At 47.6% G+C, this 23,722-nt stretch overlaps 1 protein-coding gene across 2 annotated transcripts in view; it reads right to left on the bottom strand.

Moving 5' to 3' along the window:
* The window catches only part of PPM1J (protein phosphatase, Mg2+/Mn2+ dependent 1J), a 116,059-nt gene extending 95,970 nt beyond the window's left edge, over positions 1-20,089 (bottom strand). The window contains exon 1 of one of the 2 annotated variants that reach the window (XM_088475409.1): positions 19,368-20,089. In XM_088475409.1, the coding sequence (XP_088331535.1) occupies positions 19,368-19,624 (257 nt within the window). In that variant the 5' untranslated portion in view covers positions 19,625-20,089. The remainder of the gene's footprint in view (positions 1-19,367) is intronic. The other variant, XM_088475408.1, reaches the window with a different exon arrangement.
* Between the last annotated feature and the right edge of the window lie 3,633 nt (positions 20,090-23,722).

Genomic DNA, 23,722 nt, shown 5'->3' with positions numbered 1-23,722 from the left:
CATTTCTATTATATCAAGTATTGCACACCCCCAGGGTCTAATTCTGTTTGTTTAGGTTTATAATTAGGTTAGGGTTTTATTCTCAGGAGTTTCCTCTAGTGACCTTTTTCATCCTTGGTTGGATACACCATGGCCTTAAGGCACACGGGAATAGCTGCCCCCTAATACTTTGGGAAGGGTGGTTGGGTGGGTAGGGGGTAAGAATAGTGTAGGGGGGTTGTTTGGGGACCCAGATATGCCATAAGTTGGGGTATGGTCATATAGGGTGGCGGGATTTGGGAAGTGGTAGGTAATGGCATTGGGAGACTATGACTAGTGTATATTTTACTAGTTTATAAAGTGTGATCCTTGTTTTGTACATGCTTGCCCGATATTGACAGGCTGATATTAGAGTGGTGTGGTCTGGTCATGGACACTGGGGTTGATCCTTTTTCTAGAGGAATGATAGCTGTTATTCTCCTGTTCTTATGTTTTGTGGGCCCGAATGGCGCCTTCGGGTTCCCACTGCACCACTACTATATTATGGGGGATTTTACATTGTGTGTCAGTTTTCTGGATTATGTGAGATAACACTTTGCTACTGTCCCAGTTTACCTAAAAGCTCTACTCTATACAATATTTTATATTGCAAGCCTTTTTTTATGTCTGATCTGTCACAATTTATTATCTGTTATGCAATTTTTATTTATTTCATTTTTTTGCCTTTTATTTGTCACTGGTCATGTCTCCACATAATAATGATATTGTAATTTGTATTTTTCGGGTGCAACTTAAAAAATTCATAAATAAACACAATAAAAAAAAAAAAAAAAAGTACCTGGACCCAGTCATAATGTGCGTACACACTGGGCGATAAAGTGGATGACTGAACAATAACGATATCGTTATCGTTCAGTCGTCCACTTTATCGTCCATTTTTAACCCCAAAAATATGAGATATGGTAAGAACTTACCCTTGTTATTTCTATTTCTACGAAGTCTATAGGGTTCCACAGGATACCTTGGGGGTATAGGTGTGACGTCAGTCGCAGGGCACCAAAGAGTTAAGCTTTCAGCCTCCCAGGATGCACTAGGTCCCCCTCCTATACCCCGCCCCCGAGCCAAGGCACCTCAGTTAGTTACCAAGCCATAGGCCGGAGGAGGAGAAGGAAGAGAGAGAACAAAGATCTGGACACATACAAGAATCACATTCTCACCAGTGGGAGACGGAAAACTGGTGACCAGAACAAAGCCCATCTGCAGCACAGGTGCGACAGGGCGGTAGTCCTGTGGAACCCTATGGACTTCGTAGAAATAGAGATAACAAGGGTAAGTTCTTACCATATCTCATATTTTCTACTTCAGGGTCCATAGGGTATCCACAGGATACCTTGGGGATGTCCCAAAGCAGTATCCTTTAAGGGTGGGGACGCTCCTGTGCAGAAAGGAGAATCCGCCGCCCGAAGGAAGCATCCTGAGAGGCGAAGGTGTCAAACCTGTAATACCTCACGAAGGTATGGACAGAGGACCACGTAGCAGCCTTGCAGATCTGGACTGCAGAGGCACCACGTCGAGCTGCCCACGAAGGACCCACAGACCTAGTGGAATGAGCCTTCAGAGAAGGAGGAACCGGTAGGCCTTCATGAAGATAAGCTTCAGAAATAGCCATACGGATCCAGGCTGCCAAAGTTTGCTTTGAAGCAGGCCAACCCTTTTTACGGAAGCCATAGAGGACAAACAAAGCGTCCGACTTCCTAAACGAAGAAGTGCGGTCAACATAAGTCCTTAAGGCCCGCACAACATCCAAAGAGGCCTCACCCACGGAAGTGAGTTAAAGGCCGGAACAACGATTTCCTCGTTAACATGAAACTGGGAAACAACTTTGGGAAGAAACTCGGGCCGAGTGCGGAGTACTGCCCTGTTCCCATGAAAAACCAAGAAAGGGGGTCTACAAGAAAGAGCCCCTAACTCAGAAACACGTCTGGCCGAAGCAATAGCCAGAAGGAAAACAGTCTTAGCTGTTAGCCATTTAAGATCCACTGATCCCAGTGGTTCAAACGGCGGTCCTTGGAGAGCCCTCAAGACCACAGCCAAATCCCAAGGCGCCACAGGTGGAACAAAGGGCGGCTGAATGCGGACAACACCTTGCATAAAGGTGCGCACATCCGGGATTGTAGCAATCCTACGGTGAAACCAGACAGACAGGGCCGAAACCTGTACCTTCAAAGAAGCAAGGCGAAGCCCATGATCTAGTCCCGCTTGCAGGAAGGCGAGAATCCGAGTCAGACGAAAGTCCCACGGTGCATAACCTCTCGGTCGACACCACTGGAAGAACGTATGCCACACGCTATGGTATATCCTCGCGGAAGACGGTTTCCGAGCTCGCAACATGGTACGCACCACAGAGCTGGAAAACCCCCGGGACCTCAGCATGGCAATCTCAACAGCCACGCCGTCAAAGACAGCCGAGTCAGGTCCAGGTGACGACAAGGACCCTGAGACAGGAGGTCCGGTCGTAGCGGCAACCGCAGAGGACTGTCCACGGACAAACCCTGAAGGTCTGAGAACCAGTGCCGTCTGGGCCACGCGGGAGCTATCAACAGGAGCGTCCCTCCTTCCTGTTTGAATTTCCGGATTACCCGTGGAAGAAGGGAGACCGGAGGGAACAGGTATGCGAACCGGAACGTCCACCGGACGGACAGAGCATCCACCAGAGACGCCCCTTCGTCTCTTGTGCGAGACCCGTACACCGGCAACTTGTTGTTGTGCCGGGACGCCATGAGGTCGATCTCTGGAAGACCCCATCTGTCCACCAGTAGTTGAAAAACGTCCGGGTGCAGGGACCATTCCCCCGGATGAACGTCCTGGCGACTTAGAAAGTCCGCCTCCCAATTGAGCACTCCCGGGATGAAGACCGCTGATATGGCCGGAAGATTGCGCTCCGCCCAAACCAGGATCCGAGACACCTCTACGAGAGCCGCCCGGCTTCGGGTTCCTCCTTGCCTGTTTATGTAGGCCACGGTGGTAGCGTTGTCCGACTGGACCTGTACTGCTCCCCAGCCCCGAAGACTGGCGTCCGTTGTCAACAGGACCCAATTTGGAACCCAGAACGGACGTCCCTCGCTGAGGTGGGTCGTCTGTAACCACCAAGCAAGGGACAGGCGAACCTCCGGGGTGAATACAATCGTCTGGGACTTCAGAGACTGAGGCAGCCAGTTCCACTTTGACAGGATCAGGTACTGCAGAGGTCTGGAGTGAAACTGGGCATATTCCACCATGTCGAACACCGACACCATGGAGCCCAGTAACCTCATCGCCGAGTGTAGAGACACCCGGCTGCTGTGCAGACAACTGCGCACCCTTGACTGTAAAGCAGAGATCTTTTCCTCCGTCACGAAGATCTTTTGCTGTCCCGAGTCCAATAAGGCTCCAAGATGCAGAATCCTCCGAGACGGGATTAGAGTGGACTTCTGCCAGTTGATTAGCCAGCCGTGCCGTTGCAGCAGGGCAATGGTCAGGTCCAAGTGGCATAACAGGAGCTCTGGAGATCCCGCCACCAATAACAGGTCGTCCAAGTACGGCAACATGCGGACTCCCTGCAGCCGCAGAGAAGCCGCCATGACCGCCATCACCTTGGTGAAAACACGTGGTGCTGTCACCAGGCCAAAAGGTAACGCCCGAAACTGGAAGTGGTCGCTGCGGATTGCAAACCTGAGGAACTGTTGTGGCGCAAAAGAATAGGGACATGCAGGTAAGCGTCCTGTATGTCCAATGACACCATGTAGTCCCCAGGTTCCAGTGCCAGAATGATGGACCGTAGGGTCTCCATCCGAAACTTCGGTACCCGCAAAGACTTGTTGAGTGCTTTGAGGTTGAGAATCGGACGATACGACCCATTGGGTTTCTGTACCAAAAAAAGATTTGAATAGAAACCCTGGCCCCTCTGGGAGAATGGAACAGGCACTATAACTCCAGCCTGGAGCATAGTGTGCAATACCTTCCGCAGCTCCGTAGCCTTGTTCCGGTCTGATGGTAGACCCGTGGTGAAGAATCGAGCCGGGGGTCTGTGCCGGAAGGAGAGGGCGTACCCGTGGGAGACCACCTCCAGAACCCAAGTGTCTGTCGTAGTGACCGACCAACACTGGGCGAACTGCAGCAGGCGGCCTCCCACCCTGGGATCCCCCAAAGGGAGGCCCGGACCGTCAGGCCGCAGGCTTGTCATCTGGCTTGGGGGCCGGACGTCTGGTACTCCATGCCTGCTTCCGGGGCTTGACCGATTTCCTAGGGCCAGCCTGACGAGGAAACGACTGTGGTTTGGGCCTGCCCTGGGCCCTAGATGACCGAAAGGACGATGGTCCAGAACCAGAAGGAGCAGCGGCCGACGGGAGACAAGCCGAATTGGCTGCCGCCAGCGTGGCCACAATCTTATCCAGATCCGGACCGAAGAGAACTTCTCCGGTAAATGGCAACGCTTCCAGACCCTTTTTGGAATCTGCGTCCGCCTTCCAGGATCGCAGCCACAAGGTGCGACGAGCAGCTACCGCTGCTGAAGAAATTCTAGACACCAGAGTACTAATGTCTAGAGCCGCCTCGTTGATGTAGGTGGCCGAATCACGGAGATTGCCAATCAACTCCGCCTGTTCGGCCGGACAGTCGGAATCAAAAGAAGCCTCTAATGAATCCGCCCAGCGCTCCATCGCTCTGGCAACCCAGCAAATGGCCATAGCCGGCCGTGCTGCCCCCCCTGCAAGGGAATAAGCGGACTTCAGGCAGATTTCCACCTTGCGGTCCGTAGCATCCTTAAGGGAGGACATGGATGGCATCGGCAATGTGGCACTACGGACAAGACGGGTCACGTGAAAATCCACCTGTGGAGGGGATTCCCACTTAGCAAAAAAATATTATCCGCGAACGGATAAGCCACCGCCAGGCGTCTCTGCGGCTGGTATCTTTTGCCAGGCTGTTTCCACGCCTCCTCTAAATGGTCCACCAACTGACCCGAAAGAGGAAAGACTGTGGCATCGCCCTTCACGTCTTTGAAAAAGGCATACTTAGACTTAGCCGCTGGGGGAACTTCGTCCTCAATCACCAAGGCTGTGCAGACCGCCCGAATAAGTCCAGGAATATATACTTTGGACATCATCAGACGTCCCTTCGTCATCCTCATAAGGAGCGGACAGAGACGCCACCGGCCGTTTATGAGGCCGCATCACAGACTCCCCTTGCAACACATCCAACAAGTGCTGTACAGAACTCGTCAGGGAGTTAACCCACGCTGGCTCCTGAGAAACCGGGAGCGGGGAAATAGGGAGACTGTGGGGTACCACCAATTGTCGTGGGAAACCCTGCATGGGTGACGACACCACAGACTGCTGGGACAAACCCATCGGAGTAAACGCGGGCTGCGGAGCTAACTGGCCCACTAAAGCTGTTAGCGCCTGAGCGAAACAAGCCCAGGGCGGCTCCTGTACCGGTGCTGTAACCGTAAGAGGCCGCGCCATGGACAAACACTGCCGGCAAAGGCCCTCCGCGCTACCCTCCCCCTCCGCTAACGGTACTATACACGTGGTACACTGTAGCCGGAGGGGAAAATCACTTTCAGACATGATGGCACCACGTATGTGACCTCTCTCACCAATTATATATTAAATAGGCGAGAGACCACCCTGCAGCACCGCACCGCACCGCAAGGGCTTAGCAGAAAGAACAGGGACAGTAATAAAGCTGACAGTCTTGTGAAGAAAAGTTACAGGCAGCAGCGCTAGCACAGTCACATACAATGCAAAGAAAATCAATTCCTGCACTAACAGCGCTGATCACTCAACTACACAGACACAGGGCCTGGTAGGACACAGCGCTGCATACACAGACCTGACCACAGCGGAGGAGAGGTATGCGGGGGGACCCAGACCACGATGCTTCCAATGCAGGCTTCCAGCAGCGTTCACCATGCTTCTGAAAAGATGGCCGCCGAGGAGCAGAGAGAAGGCTGGCCTGGGGGAGGAGCGCTGACACAGGGCCAGTCAGCACAGTGCAGAGAGGGCTGTGTGCAGTGGGGGAGGCGCCGGCTGTGAGACAGGGAAGGCGCGCTCCCCTGGCATGCATTTAACCCCTGGGACGCCGCAGCGCTACCGCTCTGCTGCGGTCCGCTGTCCCAGGGGGTAGTGGAAGCGCAGGTTGGTCGCCTGGCTCCACGCTGCAGCCAGTCCCCAGGGAGCCCCCTGCCTGGGGACTTAGGACCATGTGATCAGCGGGAACCCACCGCGGGACCCCGCTGCTTACCTCTGTCCCCCTTGAATCCGGCCATGGTCCGGAACATCTGGGGTCACCGCTAGCTGTGACCCCAGATGCCCACCAGCATCCCCGGATCATTACCGGCGTTCTGGTACCGGCGGGGTGTAGGGAAGACAGCATGGACGTCAGGACTGACTGTCCATGCTGTTCAACCAGATGTGCAGCCACAGCAGCATGAAGAAAAAGCTTCAGGGGCTCTTCTAGCCCCCACTCCAACAGGTGCACCCGACTCCGGCCGGGCACCAAACTAAACTGAGGTGCCTTGGCTCGGGGGCGGGGTATAGGAGGGGGACCTAGTGCATCCTGGGAGGCTGAAAGCTTAACTCTTTGGTGCCCTGCGACTGACGTCACACCTATACCCCCAAGGTATCCTGTGGATACCCTATGGACCCTGAAGTAGAAAGATGAACGATAACGACGACGCGCGTTCCCGCGGGTCGTTCGTCATTATCGTTCATCGGGCTGACATGCAGGCCAACCTGACGATCTCGTCAGGTTGCTGCATGTCAGAGAATGGGGGAGGGAGCCCGGCGCTGAACGATATCATTAATGATATCGTTCAGCGGCTGTGCTCAATGTCATAAACGACATTGAGCACAGCCTGCCGGGGACACACTACACGATATCGCTCAGGGAGCATATCGTGTAGTGTGTACCCATCATTACTTTGGGAAACAGGAAGTCAGGTAGCCATTTCAAGACATGAGCTGCAGCCCACACGTGAGTCACGTGATATTCATGAGTCACACATGTCACTGGCTTGTGAAATGATGTGGTAGACAAGTCATTATGGTATCATGGGAGAAGGAGCTGACCAGCCCATATGCAGAACATACAGAGTTCCAAGTTAACCATTATACTTCACAATATCAAGTCAAACTTTAGTTTTGCTGTCTTTGGTTGTGGAGGGAATATGAAGGGGCCCCAAGAAGAAGTTGTACTGGGGCCCAAACTGACTCTCGGCAGCCTTAGCTGTACTGACACTTAGATTATGTTTGGTTTGGCATTATGTGTGCCTTGATAGTTTATAAAGTTTCCAAACATGTGATAAAAATGACACCTAAACAGAGGCCATTGTATTGTATATGCCTAGATTACAAGGCCAAGCTTACAAAATAAGTAAGAAATAGAATGTATAATAACACAATCTACCATAACAATGTGTGTAGTAAATGCCGTGCTAAGAAACTCTGTCAGACTTCCTTTGTGGGTAGGAGATGAAACTATTGCTTTACTAGTCATTACACATTCTGTCTTGTGACTGTAGGCTAGGAGGCCCAGATTCCTTTCTCAGTTGAACTTGTTCCTCTATTGCTAAGGCTCGCTCTGTATTCCTCTGCAAAGTGACCGAGACGTCTCACTAGATAAAATCAAGAAAAGCAACTCCAGGGTTGTTGTTAGTTTAGATGTCACGGTACATATATACCTTCCCCCAATTAAGAACCAAAGGTTGCGTCAGCTGTTAAAATGTTTTAAAAAAGCATATTAAAGCACACAGGAATAAAACCAGGGGCGTATCTATAATGGGTGCAGGGTGTTCGGGGAACACAGGCCCCTGGGTCCAGGGGGGCCCCGCACCGCACACCCTGCACCCATAATACTTACCTCTCTGGAGTCCCACGTCGGCGCGGGCGTCCGGCGCTGTAAAACGACTGGAAAATGGCCGCGGCGGCCATTTTCCCGTCGTTTGCGCATGCGCAGTACAGGGAAAATGCCCACCGGGGCCATTTTCCCGGTTACCTGTGCATACACTATAGACTCTGGGCACACTCTAGTACCCAGAGTCTATAACTCCGGCGCTAGCTGCGCACAGCTCAGTGCGCTGCCGGCCGCCGGGCGGAGAGGAGGGGGCCCATGTCGGAGACTGCACACGGGCCCCCTCCTCTCTAGAAAACGCCCCTGAATAAAACATATTTATTTCGCAATGGGCCAGTAAAAGCTAAATGTACAATGACATAACAGCTAAACCACCAAATATAAATGTTAAGATATCTGTTATGCATGGGCAAAGGGATGTTTTACATATTTGGGAGTTCAGATAACTAAGAATCCCTCATCTATCTATCATACCAATATATCTAAGGCTATTAAAAATTTGTTTGGGGTTCTGAATGGTTGGGGGCATCTCCGGCTCTCCTACTTGCGAAGGGCGAATTTGCATAAAAAAGATAGCGATCCCACGATTAATTTATTTATTCCAATCCCTACCATTACTACTGTCTCAAGAAGACATTAAAAAACTTAACACAGCGTTTGTTAAATTTATTTGGAATAATAAAAGAAGTAGAATTGGCCTGATTCGGCTCCAACAATGCAAATCTAACGGAGGAATTAACTTCCCAAATATTGTTCACTATAACCATTCCGCTTTAGTACGCCATTTACGAGATTGGCTGAATGGCACATCGGTTTACACTGAACTAGCCCTGGAAGAAAATTTTTTAACAAATTATAATTTACTCTCATTCTTACATCTTCATGACTGTGAAGTTACCTTAGATCAAAAAGCCAACCCTCTTTTATGGACCACACGTAGGATGTGGCACATACTAAGATACAAAAGGGGATTGAACGCTCATAAAACTTTGTATGTATCTCTATACCGAAACCCAGAATTTCAAGACGGGAATGCCACTTTCCCTTTCTCAATGTGGGCAGCCCGGGGTGTTCAATCTATACGATGTCTGGTAGATTCTGATCTTAGGGGTCCTCTCACGTTCCATGAGGCGGTAGAAAAATTTACATTTTTATCCTGTTTTCCTTTTGCCTACTTCCAAGTACAACACTATATAAGACAAGTCACAAAATATTTTTCAGAAAAAGATTGGGTCAACAATCTAGATGCATTATTATCTGTCCCCCCACCCACATGTAAAGCGATATCACACCACTATTTATTTTTACAAGATAGCTTAGAATATGACACTCTTCAAACAGGTCTGCCTCTATGGACACGTCAATTCCCTCAACTCACACCTGATATACTACTCAAGAATTTATATGATTCTTGTCGACTTATTTCTGCCAGCTCATATCACAGAATTATTTCTTAATGTCTACCACAGAACATATTAGCCCACATCGTAGTTTCCTGATGGGATCTTCGACTTCACACACATGTCGCCGCTGTGGGGAGGATAATGCAGATATTTTTCATTGTCTGTGGTCCTGCCCCCTAGTCAGAGTATTTTGGCTAAGGGTTCGCAAATTTGCTATCGATAACTTAGTTAATTTTGTGCCATTTGATCCCCTATGGGCAATATTGGGTATATTCCCCCAAGATCAACGTATTACAAAAGGTTGCCGCAAATTGCTGTTGGCAGTCAGCGCTGCCGCCAAGAAAACCATCTTACAGGTTTGGAATCAGCCAAGTACACCCCCCTTCTCATTATTTAAAGAGAAGATATTTTATCTGTTCCAAATGGATTGGGTGGAGACTTCCTTGGATAAGGAATCCAGGGTAGATAGAATTATGGGAGAGCTATATTTCCACACTTCCTTTAGTTACTCAACAACTTCTCACTAAATGTTTTTCCTCTTGCTCGTGGTACCTTTTACGTTTACTTGACAATGATCCCCCAGTGATTCAGTGGTGATATCCCACACGATGCACCCTTCAACTATATTACCTATATTATTTATACTATTTATATTATTTACATTCTTAATATAATGATATTTATGTATTGCATTATATACATCTTGACATTTTGTTAAATCAAATAGAAAATATATGTTCTTTACTCACAAACATTTTTTTTGACCTATTGTTGAATTGAATTGTTTGCGTATATGTCTATGATTCAATAAAAAAGAATAATAAAAAAAAAAAAGGAATCTGTTATGAAATGAGAACAAATTGTTAAGCTCGCTGTCCACTGCAGTTTTGTTAAAAAGTATATTACCTACACCCTCCAAAACAGACAGCTGAAGCCCCTAACACACCTTTAGAACAGTTTGGTGATGGCGTCTGCCAAACGGTAACTCACTTTGAGCGGGATGCATGATGATTTTGCATACAATGCATCTCGCCACTCATCACATGCATGTGCAAGTAATGCCGGTATAAAATCACAAAGCACAGCTCTCCCGGTAAGAGCTCTCCTTTGCGATAGAAGGACTTCTGGGTTTATGACACGTGACACACACGCTGCGGGGGGTACTTGGAGGGATCCCTTTCACAGCATTTTGTGAATAGAAGCCCATAGGCTTCTACTGGGCATATCATTCAAGCCCCAGAATAGCTTGGTACATATGCGGTAAGCGGACAAACCTCTGAAAAAGTTATTTGATGCATCCCGCTCTTTGGCCCTCATTCAGAGCCGTACGCTCTGAGCAGAACGCACGCTCTGAATGAGGGCTGGCCTCCATGAGAATGGAGCGTCCTCCTGGACGCTCGTATAGCTGTGGGTCACCACCCACAGGCTATACGAGCGTGCAGTTTGATGGCCGCGATGGTCGTGACCATCGCGACCATCGAAACTGCGAGCCGGAGCCTGCGGTTGAGGCTTTCAACTGCAAGCTCCGGAGTGATTTTGGCTCTATCAGAGCCAAAATCACTCCCACTGACATCACTAGTGATGTCAGTGGGCCGGCTTCTGACGGGAGGCGTTCCCGTGGGAACGCCCCCGTCAGGGAGGCACGCCCCCGGCACGCCCACCAAAGGGGGTGTGCTGTCAATCAACATCGACAGCACGCCCCCTTTGATCAGACACAACGAGCGAAGGACTTTCCTTCGCTCGTCGCGTCTGGCGCATGCGCACGACGGAGCTCCCTCCGTCGTGCGCATGCTCAGTCCAGAACATCGACCCACTTGCGAGCGGACAGCCGCTCGCGAGTGGGTCTGAATCAGGCCCTTTGTTTGTTAGCAAGGCAACTGTATTCTAATATGGCAGCCTACTGTAGATAAATATATTCTTTTTTTTTTTTATAAGCCATTTGGTTATTTAAATAATACTATTTAGCTCCATAATGCACAGCCTTTGGTATGTAATCATTTCAGAAATGGCCTTACATGCTCTTTAAAAGTAATGTTAATGTATGTCAGTGCATGTCATTTGCTATCTGACACTCTGTGACATACTGGTAACCAGCAACATTTTGGGTCACTGTGGCATTCTGGATTGCTGCAAGATCATGCTTCAGAGATAGTTTGGCTCACTGCTGCAATCTGAAGGACAATGGAAAGCTTTAGCAGCACTTCTGCCAAGTGGCACTCCTGGCTTCCACAACAATCAATTTTGGATGTGTATCAATTGAAAGTCGTTTTGAATGCAGCAAAAAAAAAATAAAAAAAAATGTTTATACAACTGGCCTGTGAAAATTATATCTGGAACATTATGGGGGATATTCAATTAGGCTGCAAAAAGTCGGAATCGGCGATTATTTATCGCCGATGACATCATTTTCGCCTATTTCAATTATCCCCGTATTCAATTTCAAAGACTTGTTGCAGGTTCGAAAAGTCTTTGAAAAAAAAACGGGGATAACTTTTCATGTTTTACATGGCGAAAAAAAAGTGCAGAATTGGGGTTTAGGGGTGCAGGCTAAAAAAAAAATAGCCTGCACCCCTAGGAATGTCATTAAAAATAAACTGTCAAAAAAAAGTAAAAAAAAAAAAATAGTGACACCCCAAAAAAATGAATTAAATAATTTAGGGTGAAAAAAAAAAAAAAAAAAAAAGGGGGAAAGTGTTTAAAAATAGGGAAATAGGTTCAGGGCTATTCTGTAAGTATGCGGCAGGTGTTTTCTAGAATAGGCTATTAGCGGCAGGTGCATTTTTGCTGAATTTTAAAAAAATGATTTTAGGGACTTAAAAATATGCTAGTACCCAGTTTCATGTACCCCACATTTGATGGGACCACTTAAAAAAACGATAAAAAAAACCTAAGTGCTCTTCTGCATCACTTCTTCAATGTTGGGAAAAAAACACCTGCCGCAGCTATTTAAAAATCTGACTTTCTTCTGCAGGTAAAAATGGGGGTACCCATAGCGATCCCCCACATCTGGACATCTTTAGGCGGGTGTCCCAGGCACATTTCCCAAAAATTCCTGTTTTTTTCGTAGATCCCAATTCGCCGGGTCCCGTTTTTGCTCATTTTAAATTGAATACGGGGATAAAGCGGGCGCACGACCGATACTTTATCCCCAGAAAAAGCTCCGATGTGGAGCAAAAAGTCCAGCATGGACTTTTCACTCCCTAATTGAATACGGGCCTGTATGTCAGTAAAACAGGTTCAAATTTTGGTACTGTTAACCCCACTACATATACATTACATATTTAGTGTATTCCTCATCCCGGGATGCAATCGGGAAGCCGGCTGACATTATACCGACAGCCGGCTTCCCGACTGTCATATCCCGGCGAGGGTGAAATGCCCGGCGTCTTGAAATGCTGGTACACACTAGAACGATGATCAGTCAGTAGACCGATCTGCATCCGGAAGGCCTATTGGTAAGCTAAAATATCTCACCAATCGGTTGGTCGATATGTCTAAGCTGACATTACGACTGGGCAGCATTTCAATTTTACCGAGCAGTTGTTATGTCAGTGTCAGTTGTCCCTGCAGCAAGTATACGGGTGGTCACCCGTACACACATGCAGATGGCATCGGCTGTGCTGCAGGGCCGACCTGATATGTCTGAACAACATCGTTCACAGATATATCGGGTGTACACACCCTGCAATGCATTCACTATATATTGTTCTTTGATCAAACGTACAATACATCGACAAGTATCTATCCAGTATAAGATTCTTGCCTGTTTATACCACAGGCTTTATTTACGAAGAGGCAACCCGCTGTTTCTCGGTGGGTTGCAGGTGAAAATTTAAAACAGCACCCACAGTCACGCCGGTCTTTACACTGACTGTGGATGCCGTGTTAAATTTTCACCTTCAACCCGCCAGGAAGCAGCCATTTACAAAAGCCACTGCTTCATAAATAAAGACCCTTGTCTTATAGCATTTTTCTGTCATGTATGAACATGCAAACAATCACTTCTGCAGTCTCTATAAATATGATGATGCAAGGGAAAATATATTTAAATAGGTCTTCCAAGCTAGACCACACTAATTTATTGCTTTGTACATGACTTCCTGCTACTTTTACTAACTGTATTGCTTTTCTTTCTACCTTCTGTATGTGGTTTTAAGGTATGTCTTTATATCAAGTCATATACAATATGATTTTCCATGGATACAACTGTATTCAATGCAGATAGGTCAGATCAGGTTTATCCCCTGGGGCAGGTAAAACAAACAACTCTGCTTAATCAAGTTAATACATAACAGAAAATAGTTTGAAAGGAAAAGAAATGTGTTTAGTAAAAGTTGCTGGACAGTATGAACCAGAAAATTAAAATAATCTGATGTGGAAAGCCCTTGTAAAAGGATCATTTCTATGATCACAATAACAGGATAACCTCAATTATGTATAGCAGGGGTGGGGAACCTTTTTTCTGCTGAGGGCCATTTTGATCTATATAACATTATTCGTGGGCCTGGAGCAGGCCACGTTCCCTCAGTGTGATGTCACCGGTGATTACAGCAATGCCCAGATCATCCAGAGGATGTTCCAGGGAGCTGTAAGGGCATCAGTGTGACCGTCTGAAGCGCCCTAAGGATGGTCCAGGCGGGACTACCTATAGATTCTGGCTGCAGGGTGCCATTCTAGGCATACTGCTAGCCAGATGAGGCTAGCAGAAAAAAGCTCTGAGGGCCAGACCAAATGATTCCTGAGGTTCCCCATCCCTGATGCATAGTATAGTAAAGTTGCTGGAGTTATTTTGGCTTTATACTACTTCCAAATCACTTTATTGATAGTGAATTAAAACCCCAAATCATGAAAACATATTTTCAATACTGACCAGCTGCATCTACTGTATATACTATTCTATCTATCATTTTTTTTATCATGCTTTATATGCTGTATTAATTGAATAGGAGTATACAAACTAAAAATTAATTATTCCATGGTCAACCTCATCTAACATCTCATAATAGGAATTGCACCACAAAAAGGTATATCTAGACAGTACTGCACAGAAACTACACAGGTCACATGACGGCAGCACAGACGGTGTAATGGTTAGCGTTACTGCCTCACAGCACTGAGGTCGTTGGTTCGATTCCCACCACGGCCCTACCTGTGTGGAGTTTGTATATTCTCCCTGTGCTTGCGTGGGTTTCCTGCAGATGCACCGGTTTCCTCTCACACTCCAAAAATATACTGGTAGGTTAATTGGCTCCAAACATAAATTACCCCTAGTGTGTATGTGTGTGAGCATGTGATAGGGAACATAGGCCCTGATTCAGAGCCGGATGCTCTGACCAGAGCGCTCGCTCTGAATCAGGGCCCACCTCCATTAAAATGGAGCGTCCTCCTGGACGCTCGTATAGCTGTGAGTCACCACCCACAGCATATACGAGCGTCCAACAAAATGGTCGCGATGGTCTTGACCATCGCGACCATCGGACTTGCGAGTGAAACCCTGTGGTCGGGTTTCTCAACCGCAAGGCCAGGAGTGATTTTGCACCACAGTGATTTTGGCTCTATCAGTGATGTCAGTGGGGCCGGCTTCAGACGGTAGGCATGCCCACCAAAGGGGGCGTGCTGTCAATCAACATCGACAGCACGCCCCCTTTGGTGCGAGACCCGGAGCGATGGAAAGTCCTTCGCTCGCCAGGTCTCGCGCATGCGCACGACGGAGCTCCCTCCGTCGTGCGCATGCGCAGTGGGGACCATCGACCCACTTGCGAGCGTACTGCCGCTCGCGAGTGGGTCTGAATGACCCCCATAGATTGGGGCAGGGACTGATGTGACTGGCCAAAATATTCTCTGTAAAGCGCTGCGGAATATGTGTGCGCTATATAAATAACTGGTAATAAATAAATAAATGATCAGATACATCTACCAAGTAGTGAAGAGCACCACAAAGTTATTTTTATTTGTTGGCAACTATCCAGTTGTTTAGTTATTATTACCAGTTATTTCTATAGTACCTACATATTACACAGCACTTTACAGAAAATATTTAATCATTAATATCAGTCCGTGCCCCAGTGGAGCTTACAATCTACTGTATATTCCATGTTACAAGGGAAAACACTAGGCTCAGTGACGTCAGACAGACAATTAACCTGCCATTACGTCTTTGGATCATGGGAGGAAACTGATGCAAACATGCTGACAACTTATACCCCTTTTCCAGCCAGGTCTACAAGTGTCGTGGATTTGTGTAAAAGGGTCCCAGGAATCCATCCCTTGATGCCACCAGGGTTGACCCCGGTAAGGACCCAGGTAAGGGTGTAGTGTAAATGGCGCGACCCGGGTCACGATGACCTGGGTCATGGCTCAAACTTGGAGATGACATAGGGGTCTATTTACTAAGCAGTGTTAGGAGACAGAGTGAAAAGTGATAAGGAAGTGATAAGGTGCCAGCCAATCAGCTCCCAACTGTCATTTTTCAAACACAGCCTGTGAGATGGCAGTTGGGAGCTGATTGGCTGGCACCTTGTCACTTTTCACTCTGTCTCTTATCACTGCTTAGTACATAGACCCCATAATCTCCAAGTGTCCACTGTAACGCTGGAAGACCCAGGCACGGTGGACCTGGGAAATAACCCGATGTGAAAGGGGTAAAATCAGGCTCCGACTCATGCTCAGTGTCCTGGATTGATGTAGTTTTTTTTTTTTCCCGAAAAGGGGTATTACTAACACCACCTAGATAAGGCCCTAGATGGAATAAAATCCATAACCATTTGGCTACCAAGTAGTTCTACAGCCTCGTTTTGTGCTTGTTTTCCAGGTCTCCACATGGAATCTTTAATGTGGTGATGAAAATAGACAGTACTTTGCTGTATATACTGTTCTGACAACTAAGAAACTGCAATACCTATAGAAATGCTTTGCTAGTATTAGTCTCACACGTACATCTATTATGGCATTAATTTACACTAACAGAACTGTTTATTTATCTAAAGCCATCCTGGTAGCATATTAAGAATCTGTTGCCAATTTGGCAGTTTGCAAACAGACTGGGATGATACTGTAGATGTGCAAGCTCCAAAACAGATATTGGGCCTTAGGTAATAGCCTGCGGGATTCTGGCAGGTGTGCGACTCCAGGAAGTTAAACCCTATTTTTAAACGACTATAATGTAAAAAGCAAAAGCAAGTTGGTTTTGCTGTTGAAATTATAGATACTTTAGAAATACAGGCTAATGCTGATATTCTGCCTGTGCATAAATCTCACAAGATAAACATAAGGCCCTTCCAGTCCAATCTAAATCTAATTGTATTGGACAAAAAAATTGGGTTGGGTGGTGATTGCGTCAGAATATGCATGAGGTCATCAGATGACAACAAAGTATATTACCATTTGCAAATAAGCAGTTCAACAAGACCACTGAACAATCTAGGGGTCTATTTACATCACATTTTGCCCCTTAAAGCATAATTCTTATTGCTGCACATCACAAAGAGACAAATTATGTTTCATTTAATCAAACAACTCATTTCTGTTATGTGCTTGCCCCGACATATTGACTGTGCATGCACAGGGCAAACAAGAAAATGAGTGTAAAGCCTGGTACACACTATACAGTTTCTCAGGCGATAGGCCAAATTCTGATCGTCAAAATTGTCTAGTGTGTACATATTATGTCGGCTGTTGCGCGCTCCCGTTTGGTTGTCAGCCACATCATCAGGTGGTCTCTACATGAAGCTCAACCTGACGACGTGAATGACAACCCCATGTGGCAGGGGCCGACATATCAGGTGGTCGGGCACAGGATCGTCTGTGTACCGGCCGCCCCGATATGTCAGGCCGTCGGCGTGGAGGTCGCTCGATGTATCGCTGGGTACCCATATCGTATAGTGTGTACCCAGCTTAAGGAGGCAACGGAGGAACATGGAGCCTGCCATTGAGGAATCGGAAGATCCTTCTCCAGCGATATTCAACCCATAGGCTGTACATGCCAACGCCATTTTAAGATGGCGTAAGCTATGCTTTCTGAGCTTGATCATTTGAACCAGTACCCATAGAGGATTATGGGGACTGCTGTATTCTGATTTCATTTAACTTACACAGGAGATACCTCTGACATCTCCTGCAGTAGACTTTTGTTAAATATCTCTAATATTAAGAAATATGCCTATACCATATGGAAACAGTTGTTTCCGTATGGTTTCAGGCTTAATAAACAGACACCCTAGTCCTCAAATCTGTGGCATAATTGACTTTAGATCAGTTCTTACTGTGATTTTGTAGATTGCTACTGTTAATCAGCGGTTTGGGGATGTGCTATGTTACTTCACAAAAATATGACAATGTGCAGTGATCAAATTAAGATTGAAGAAACGGGCTGTTCTAACATGCATTCAAAATCTATAGGGACCGGTTGATACCTTATGGACCACAAGATGTCAAAATATTTGTGGATGTTGTGGGTTTAGTTCTGTTATAATTTATATACCACTTCACATTTAATTATTTTGAATCAATACAAACAATAGCTTTTTTTCCTAAAAATCTTATTTATATTATCAGATAATAAACTGATAAAAAAAGGGACAATGGATGGCACAGTGGTTACTGGAGCCATGGGTTTGATTATGACCACAGCACCATCTGTGTGGTTTGTACAGTATGTTCTCATCGGAATGGGTATGAAATCCCGGCAGTCAGGACACCTACTGTCAATATACCGACAGCGGCATCCTGATGCTAAGGATCCCGACAAGGTTCCGGTAAGTATGGTAACCCTCCCCACTTCTCCCCCTAACCCTCTGTTCCTACATACTAACACTAACCCTCCCCACCCCGCACCCTAACCCTCCCGGTTAGTGCCTAAACCTAACCCTGCCCCCTTAGTGCCTAACCCCACCCCAGTGGTGCTTAACCCTAACCCACCCCCAGGGGGCAGTCGGGATTCCGGCGTCAGCATGACAACTACTGTCGGTATTGCGCTGCCGGTCTTCTGGCCAGGTAGTGGCATTCCGGCTCCAGGATTTCATCAGCCAGGATGCCGGGTGTAGGTATATTCACTACATCCCGTTCTCACAATGGTTGTGTGGATTTTTTTCTGGTGTCCAATTTCTTTCCACATTCCTATAACATACTAGCAATTTACTGAAAATTAGATATTGGTTAATAATATTACTTGAAAGTAGCCAAAAGGGCTCAGGAGATACTTCAGTCTTTGGGGCTTATTTATCAAAGTATATTTGCAGCATATCCCCCAAAACACCTCTTTTTGGGGGATACTTGCAAATATTATGGGCTTTTAACAACGATGCAAAACCCCTTTAGCACTCGCTAAAGGGGTTATGTCATTCATTCTGTATTTACCAAACAGCTGTAATCTAAGTTTACCGCTTTTTGTCACTGCATCGCTCTCGCCATCTTTAGATTGCCGGCAATGGGGACCCGGCAGCAGCCCTTCCGGCTTCAGCGAAGCCTTCCAGGCATGGCTGGGTCCCCGTCGGGTTAATCAGTCATGCACATACGCAGACTGACCGTCGCGCATGCATATGATAGAGTAGCCCGTCGCTACTCTGCTGTTTGTATCACTGCGATACTAAACATAATATGCTGCTAGTATTAAGCTTCATTAATACATGGGGCCCTAAGTATACCCAAGATGTAACAAGGAGGGACTGTAGGTTTCTTTACCAAGCAGCTTGGCCCCAGCCACTAATGCCATCTTGAGATGATGACATTGCCGCGTTAGCCTATAATAGCCTATGGGCTACCTTTCACAAGATCCCCAATGGTCCCTGCTTAAAGATTCCTTATTGCGGTGAAATGCGGCAATAAATAATGTTTATTTTCGGGGCTGACCGCAAATGATAATAAATATACCCCTTATTGATGTGTTATGTTGATAAAAAATTGTAAACTTATTTGACATGTATAGTTATTTTGAAGTTACTGTTCTACATATTAAGATTATTCATACAATTGTGTATATATAATGGCTTTTAAAATTACTTTCATGAAATCCAGAGATAGCAATACACTAGGTATAGTTGGTATCAGTACAGGTTATATACAGCATATTAATATTTTATTATCTGACAGCGTACTCACTCTGCATAACCGGTACCCCAGTGCAGCTCCCTGGGGGTCTTTGGACTCAGCACTGTCCGGCCATTGTGATCACCCGATTTCTGTAATTCCTCCGGTGACAACGTCAGGAAGCCGGGTCTGCAGGGGGGCTGCGGCTTGGCGGTGACTGCGCTTGGGGGCTCTTTCTCAGGTGGAGTCACGGGGCCAGGCAGGGCGCTGTGCTTGCTGGACAGAGACCCCACCAGCCCGGATACAGCTGCTTTCACCTTACTGATCATCCCTGGAGAAGGCGAGGACACGCCGGATCCCAGCAGCTGTCAGTGGCATCCAGCAGCTGTGACCGGGTGGAACACCCAGCTGTACGCAGCTAGCGGCCGGCGCTATCTGCAAGGGCATCCGAGCTGCGGTCATGCGCAGGTGTATGTACACATGGACGGGCTCAGCCCCTATGCACCCTGCCGCTGCATTTGGGACACCCGGATATGTTCCTCCTTGGGGCTAATGAGGGTGAGTCCTGCCTGGGTGACACCCAGTTGTGTTCACAAGACAAGACTCTGCCCTGCCCACTGTCATTATGCTGATCATGTCACTGGTCTTCGTGCTCACCTTGCGGCTACTCCCGAGTCCATGCTCTTTATGGCTCACTAGCAGCAATTCAGCACATCACATGACGCAGCACAATACAGCACATTACATCACATTACATTTCCACATATTCCTGAGTCATTTGCTTGCCAATTCCAATGTGACGTCTCTAAAAGTCGTGTTTAGCTAACGCTGCACTTGCTCACGCTGTCCGGCTGGTGCTAGTGTCCTCCTTGTGCAGGAGTATACCAGTAAAAGCCCCCGCTGTTGAAATCTAGGATTTTGCTTCCTACTCTATGTATATACCAGGGGTGGGGAACCTCAGGCCCAGGGGTCGTGTAAGGCCCCCGGAATCATTTGGTGGCGCCCTCTGAGCTTTTTTCTGCTAGCCTTAGCTGGCTAGCAGGGTGCCTAGGGCCCCATTTACAAACGAAGGGAAAATCCAGCGGGAATTTTCGTTAAGGGGGAGAGGCCGACTATCCGGTGGCCCCGCTTTTACCTTGCGCTACGCAATAACTTAGACCAAGCATTTGTTTTGGGCAAACGGTCACAGTTTTTATTAAATCACGGCACACTTAAAACACACAACAGAGATCACTGGACATGGAGAGTTGATGAGCAAGGCCTAAAAATTGCACGTCCGTACGTGCACGGGGGGGGGGGTGTCCGGCCCAACCTTTTACGCCGGAACAAACCGCACCCCCTTCTCACGGGGGGCGTGCTCGGCCCCACCTTGGAGGCCGCAGCAAGCCGCACCACCTTTCTCAACCTGGGGACCAGCTACCATGCGCATACCCCTTTTTGCTTGGCACGCCTCCCGTATGGCCCAGCCGTTTCAAGCTGGTGCCAGGTGTGCAGCCTATTTACTGGCGAGTATGCCTAGCCCTCTGAAATCACCCTACATACCTTGCTCACCATCTCCTCCCGCCACTCGAGGTCCCCTGCTAGCTGGGGACCGAAGCCCCACCCAGCGACCTCTACCATCTGAGACGCTCCAATGCCTCCTGCAACCCTCTCGATACCAGCCCCACTCCTTGCCCCTCTACATGCCAACCTTGGAACGATGTTTTACCCTCTATTGTGAGGGTCACTCCATCGCCCCATGCTCTTTAGGAGGTCTAGGGACTTTATCTTACCCAACTCGTTGCCCCCCAGGTGTATCACCAAAGCATCCGGGGCCCATTCTACTCCCTTTTCCGCTTTCAATGAAACCTTCCCCTCCTGGTCCCTATCCCTCTGCTAACTAGGGGCCCTCTGTTGGACTGCCTACCCTCCTGCTCCATACCGTAATGTCAGTTTGCTGGACGCCGCCGGCCCACCTTGCTGCCTCGACACTGTTTCCAGCTCTCTTGATATAAGACCTCTCTAGCCCCTCGGGACTCTCCTGATTATGTTGATCCATATAATTTTGAGCCCAGCTCCACAACCTGTCTGTCTCATCACACCTCTGACACATGCAGCTGAGCAGGCCAAAGAGATTTTAGCTTACCCGGTCTTGCCTTGTAGCTTCAATGCCCCTGTGACTGTAGCTTGACCTGTCAACTTTTCATCTTAACGCACAGCTCTCCTTGCTCAGGGACACCATCTACGTCTGCTGCCAGTCCAGTGGACCTAACCACATGCTTAGGATGGGCCTTTCTCTGCTTATGAGAAAGTTAACCCCTTCTTTTTGTTTCACTTCTGCAACACCCTCACTGGCACATGGGTGGCCCCTTGAGTTTGAAAGCTTCCCAAGCTGGATCTGCCTCAATTTCCAACCTTGGACTTGTGCCTCTGACACAGCAACGGGCTTGCGACTGGACCGGCAACCCGGCATCACTGCTCCCCAGTATAACGCATGCAGCTGCATCACACACCCCAATTCCCATTTCCCTTTCAGGTTGCCGACCGTTTTGCTTTATAACTGTGGAACAACTTACTGACTACACTTTATTAGGACCCTGGTGGAACCTGCTCCCCAGGCTTCTGCACTGCGATGCAGAACTGCCTGCCCTTCCGCCATCCACCCTGCCAATGGTCCCTATTTGTCTCCCTGAAACCGCCAATGCCGTCAGTGATTCTGGTTGTCAGCCCTCACTTGAGTCTGCCTTATGCAAAGTTAACCAAATGACATCTGGTCTGTCAGACAGTGATTAAAATTCACCCGCCTAAAGGTTAATGTATGTGCCCTTATGTTTTACTGCCGCTTCACAACTAGATTAAGTAACTAAACAATATTGTTCCGCACTTCCCAACCCTGCCCCCTACGCCCCATGTAGCCTTCCTCTGCTTATTTCCTTATTAAATGTGTCACCCCTAACTTGCTTGTAGCAAACTTTACTCACCTGACCTTTTACTCTTCTATTGATATTCTTTATCTCACCATTCCTGTGTGATCCCAAAATGTACTTGAAGGTCTCCCGCTGGACGAGTCCCATAGATAAAGACTGCCTTTGCTGCACTGGACATGGCGTCAGCAATAGGCGTGATTGTTCTTTACTGCGCTGGGCATGGCGTCAGTGATAAGAGTGATTGCTCTTTGCTGTGCTGGGAATGGCGTCAGCAATAAGCATGATTGTTCTTTTCTGCACTGGGCATGGCGTCAGTGATAGGCGTGATTGCTCTTTGCTGTGCTGGGCATGGCGTCAGCAATAAGCATGATTGTTCTTTTCTGCACTGGGCATGGCGTCAGTGATAAGAGTGATTGCTCTTTGCTGTGCTGGGCATGACATCAGCAATAAGAATGATTGTTCTTTTCTGCGCTGGGCATGGCGTCAGTGATAAGAGTGATTGCTCTTTGCTGTGCTGGGCATGGCATCAGCAATAAGCATGATTCTGAGCTGGGCATGGCGTCAGTGATAGGCGTAATTGTTCTTTGCTGTGCTGGCCATGGCAACAACCTTTAATGAATTGCTTCTGTGGCTGGCCTTGACCATGCCGCCATACTCCTGCACACCGGCTATGCAGACAAAGACGCCACCTTTGCTGTATGTGTATTGGGACGTTATATGCTGTATCCCACCCTGCTTGCCTCAGAGACCACATATCCTCTGCTGCTGAACTGTTTCTGTACATATGACCCATATGTGTACTAATAGCTGACTCCGCCGTTCTGAGACGGTAATTGCTGCATGGTGCGCCCACCGCGCCTTCCTCAGAAACTATATAGCCTCCCGAAGCGATCTGTCCAACAATGCCTCCTGTGCCTTGATAGCCTGCAAACTGATAAAGAAAACTTTAATTGGATAGCACAGCCTTAACTGAGTGACTTGGTAAAAAGCAATATGAATTTCTTAATGCAAGGTGGACCTAAATAGTTATCGCACCCCAATCATTGCATCCAAGAGAAACATAATAAAACATTTTATTTATGCACCTTTGAAAACCGAATTCTATCATTCAATTCTCCTCAGTGCAGACATTTGCAGGAGAGGCAAATTTGATTAAGTGGTTACTTACTATTCTCTGAAAGTCCACGGTTACACCGCCCATTGACTAGTGTGTTTGGCGCGGTACTGATGTATCAGTTGATTCATATCACAATTATACACCGCAATATATCCCCACCGCAGTGCAATTACTGATCTGCACTCTACTGCACACTATATTATTACTATCACCCCTCCAAGCTGCAATGCAGACACCCAACCCTGAAACCACTTATCTGAATTCCATTGACCATTGTCTCCCTATTATGACTCCTGTACTACCTAATATCCTACTATACCTTATATTACCTTATACCAAGCAATATACCCATACACACAGCATTGGAATCAGATACGTGCAAACTTCCCAATACAAGGCTGTTA

Source organism: Taudactylus pleione, unplaced genomic scaffold (genome assembly GCF_031769625.1).
Source record: "Taudactylus pleione unplaced genomic scaffold, aTauple2 ptg000172l, whole genome shotgun sequence".
In the NCBI taxonomy this organism is placed as follows: domain Eukaryota; kingdom Metazoa; phylum Chordata; class Amphibia; order Anura; family Myobatrachidae; genus Taudactylus; species Taudactylus pleione.
This window is presented reverse-complemented; position numbering and strand designations above follow the sequence as displayed.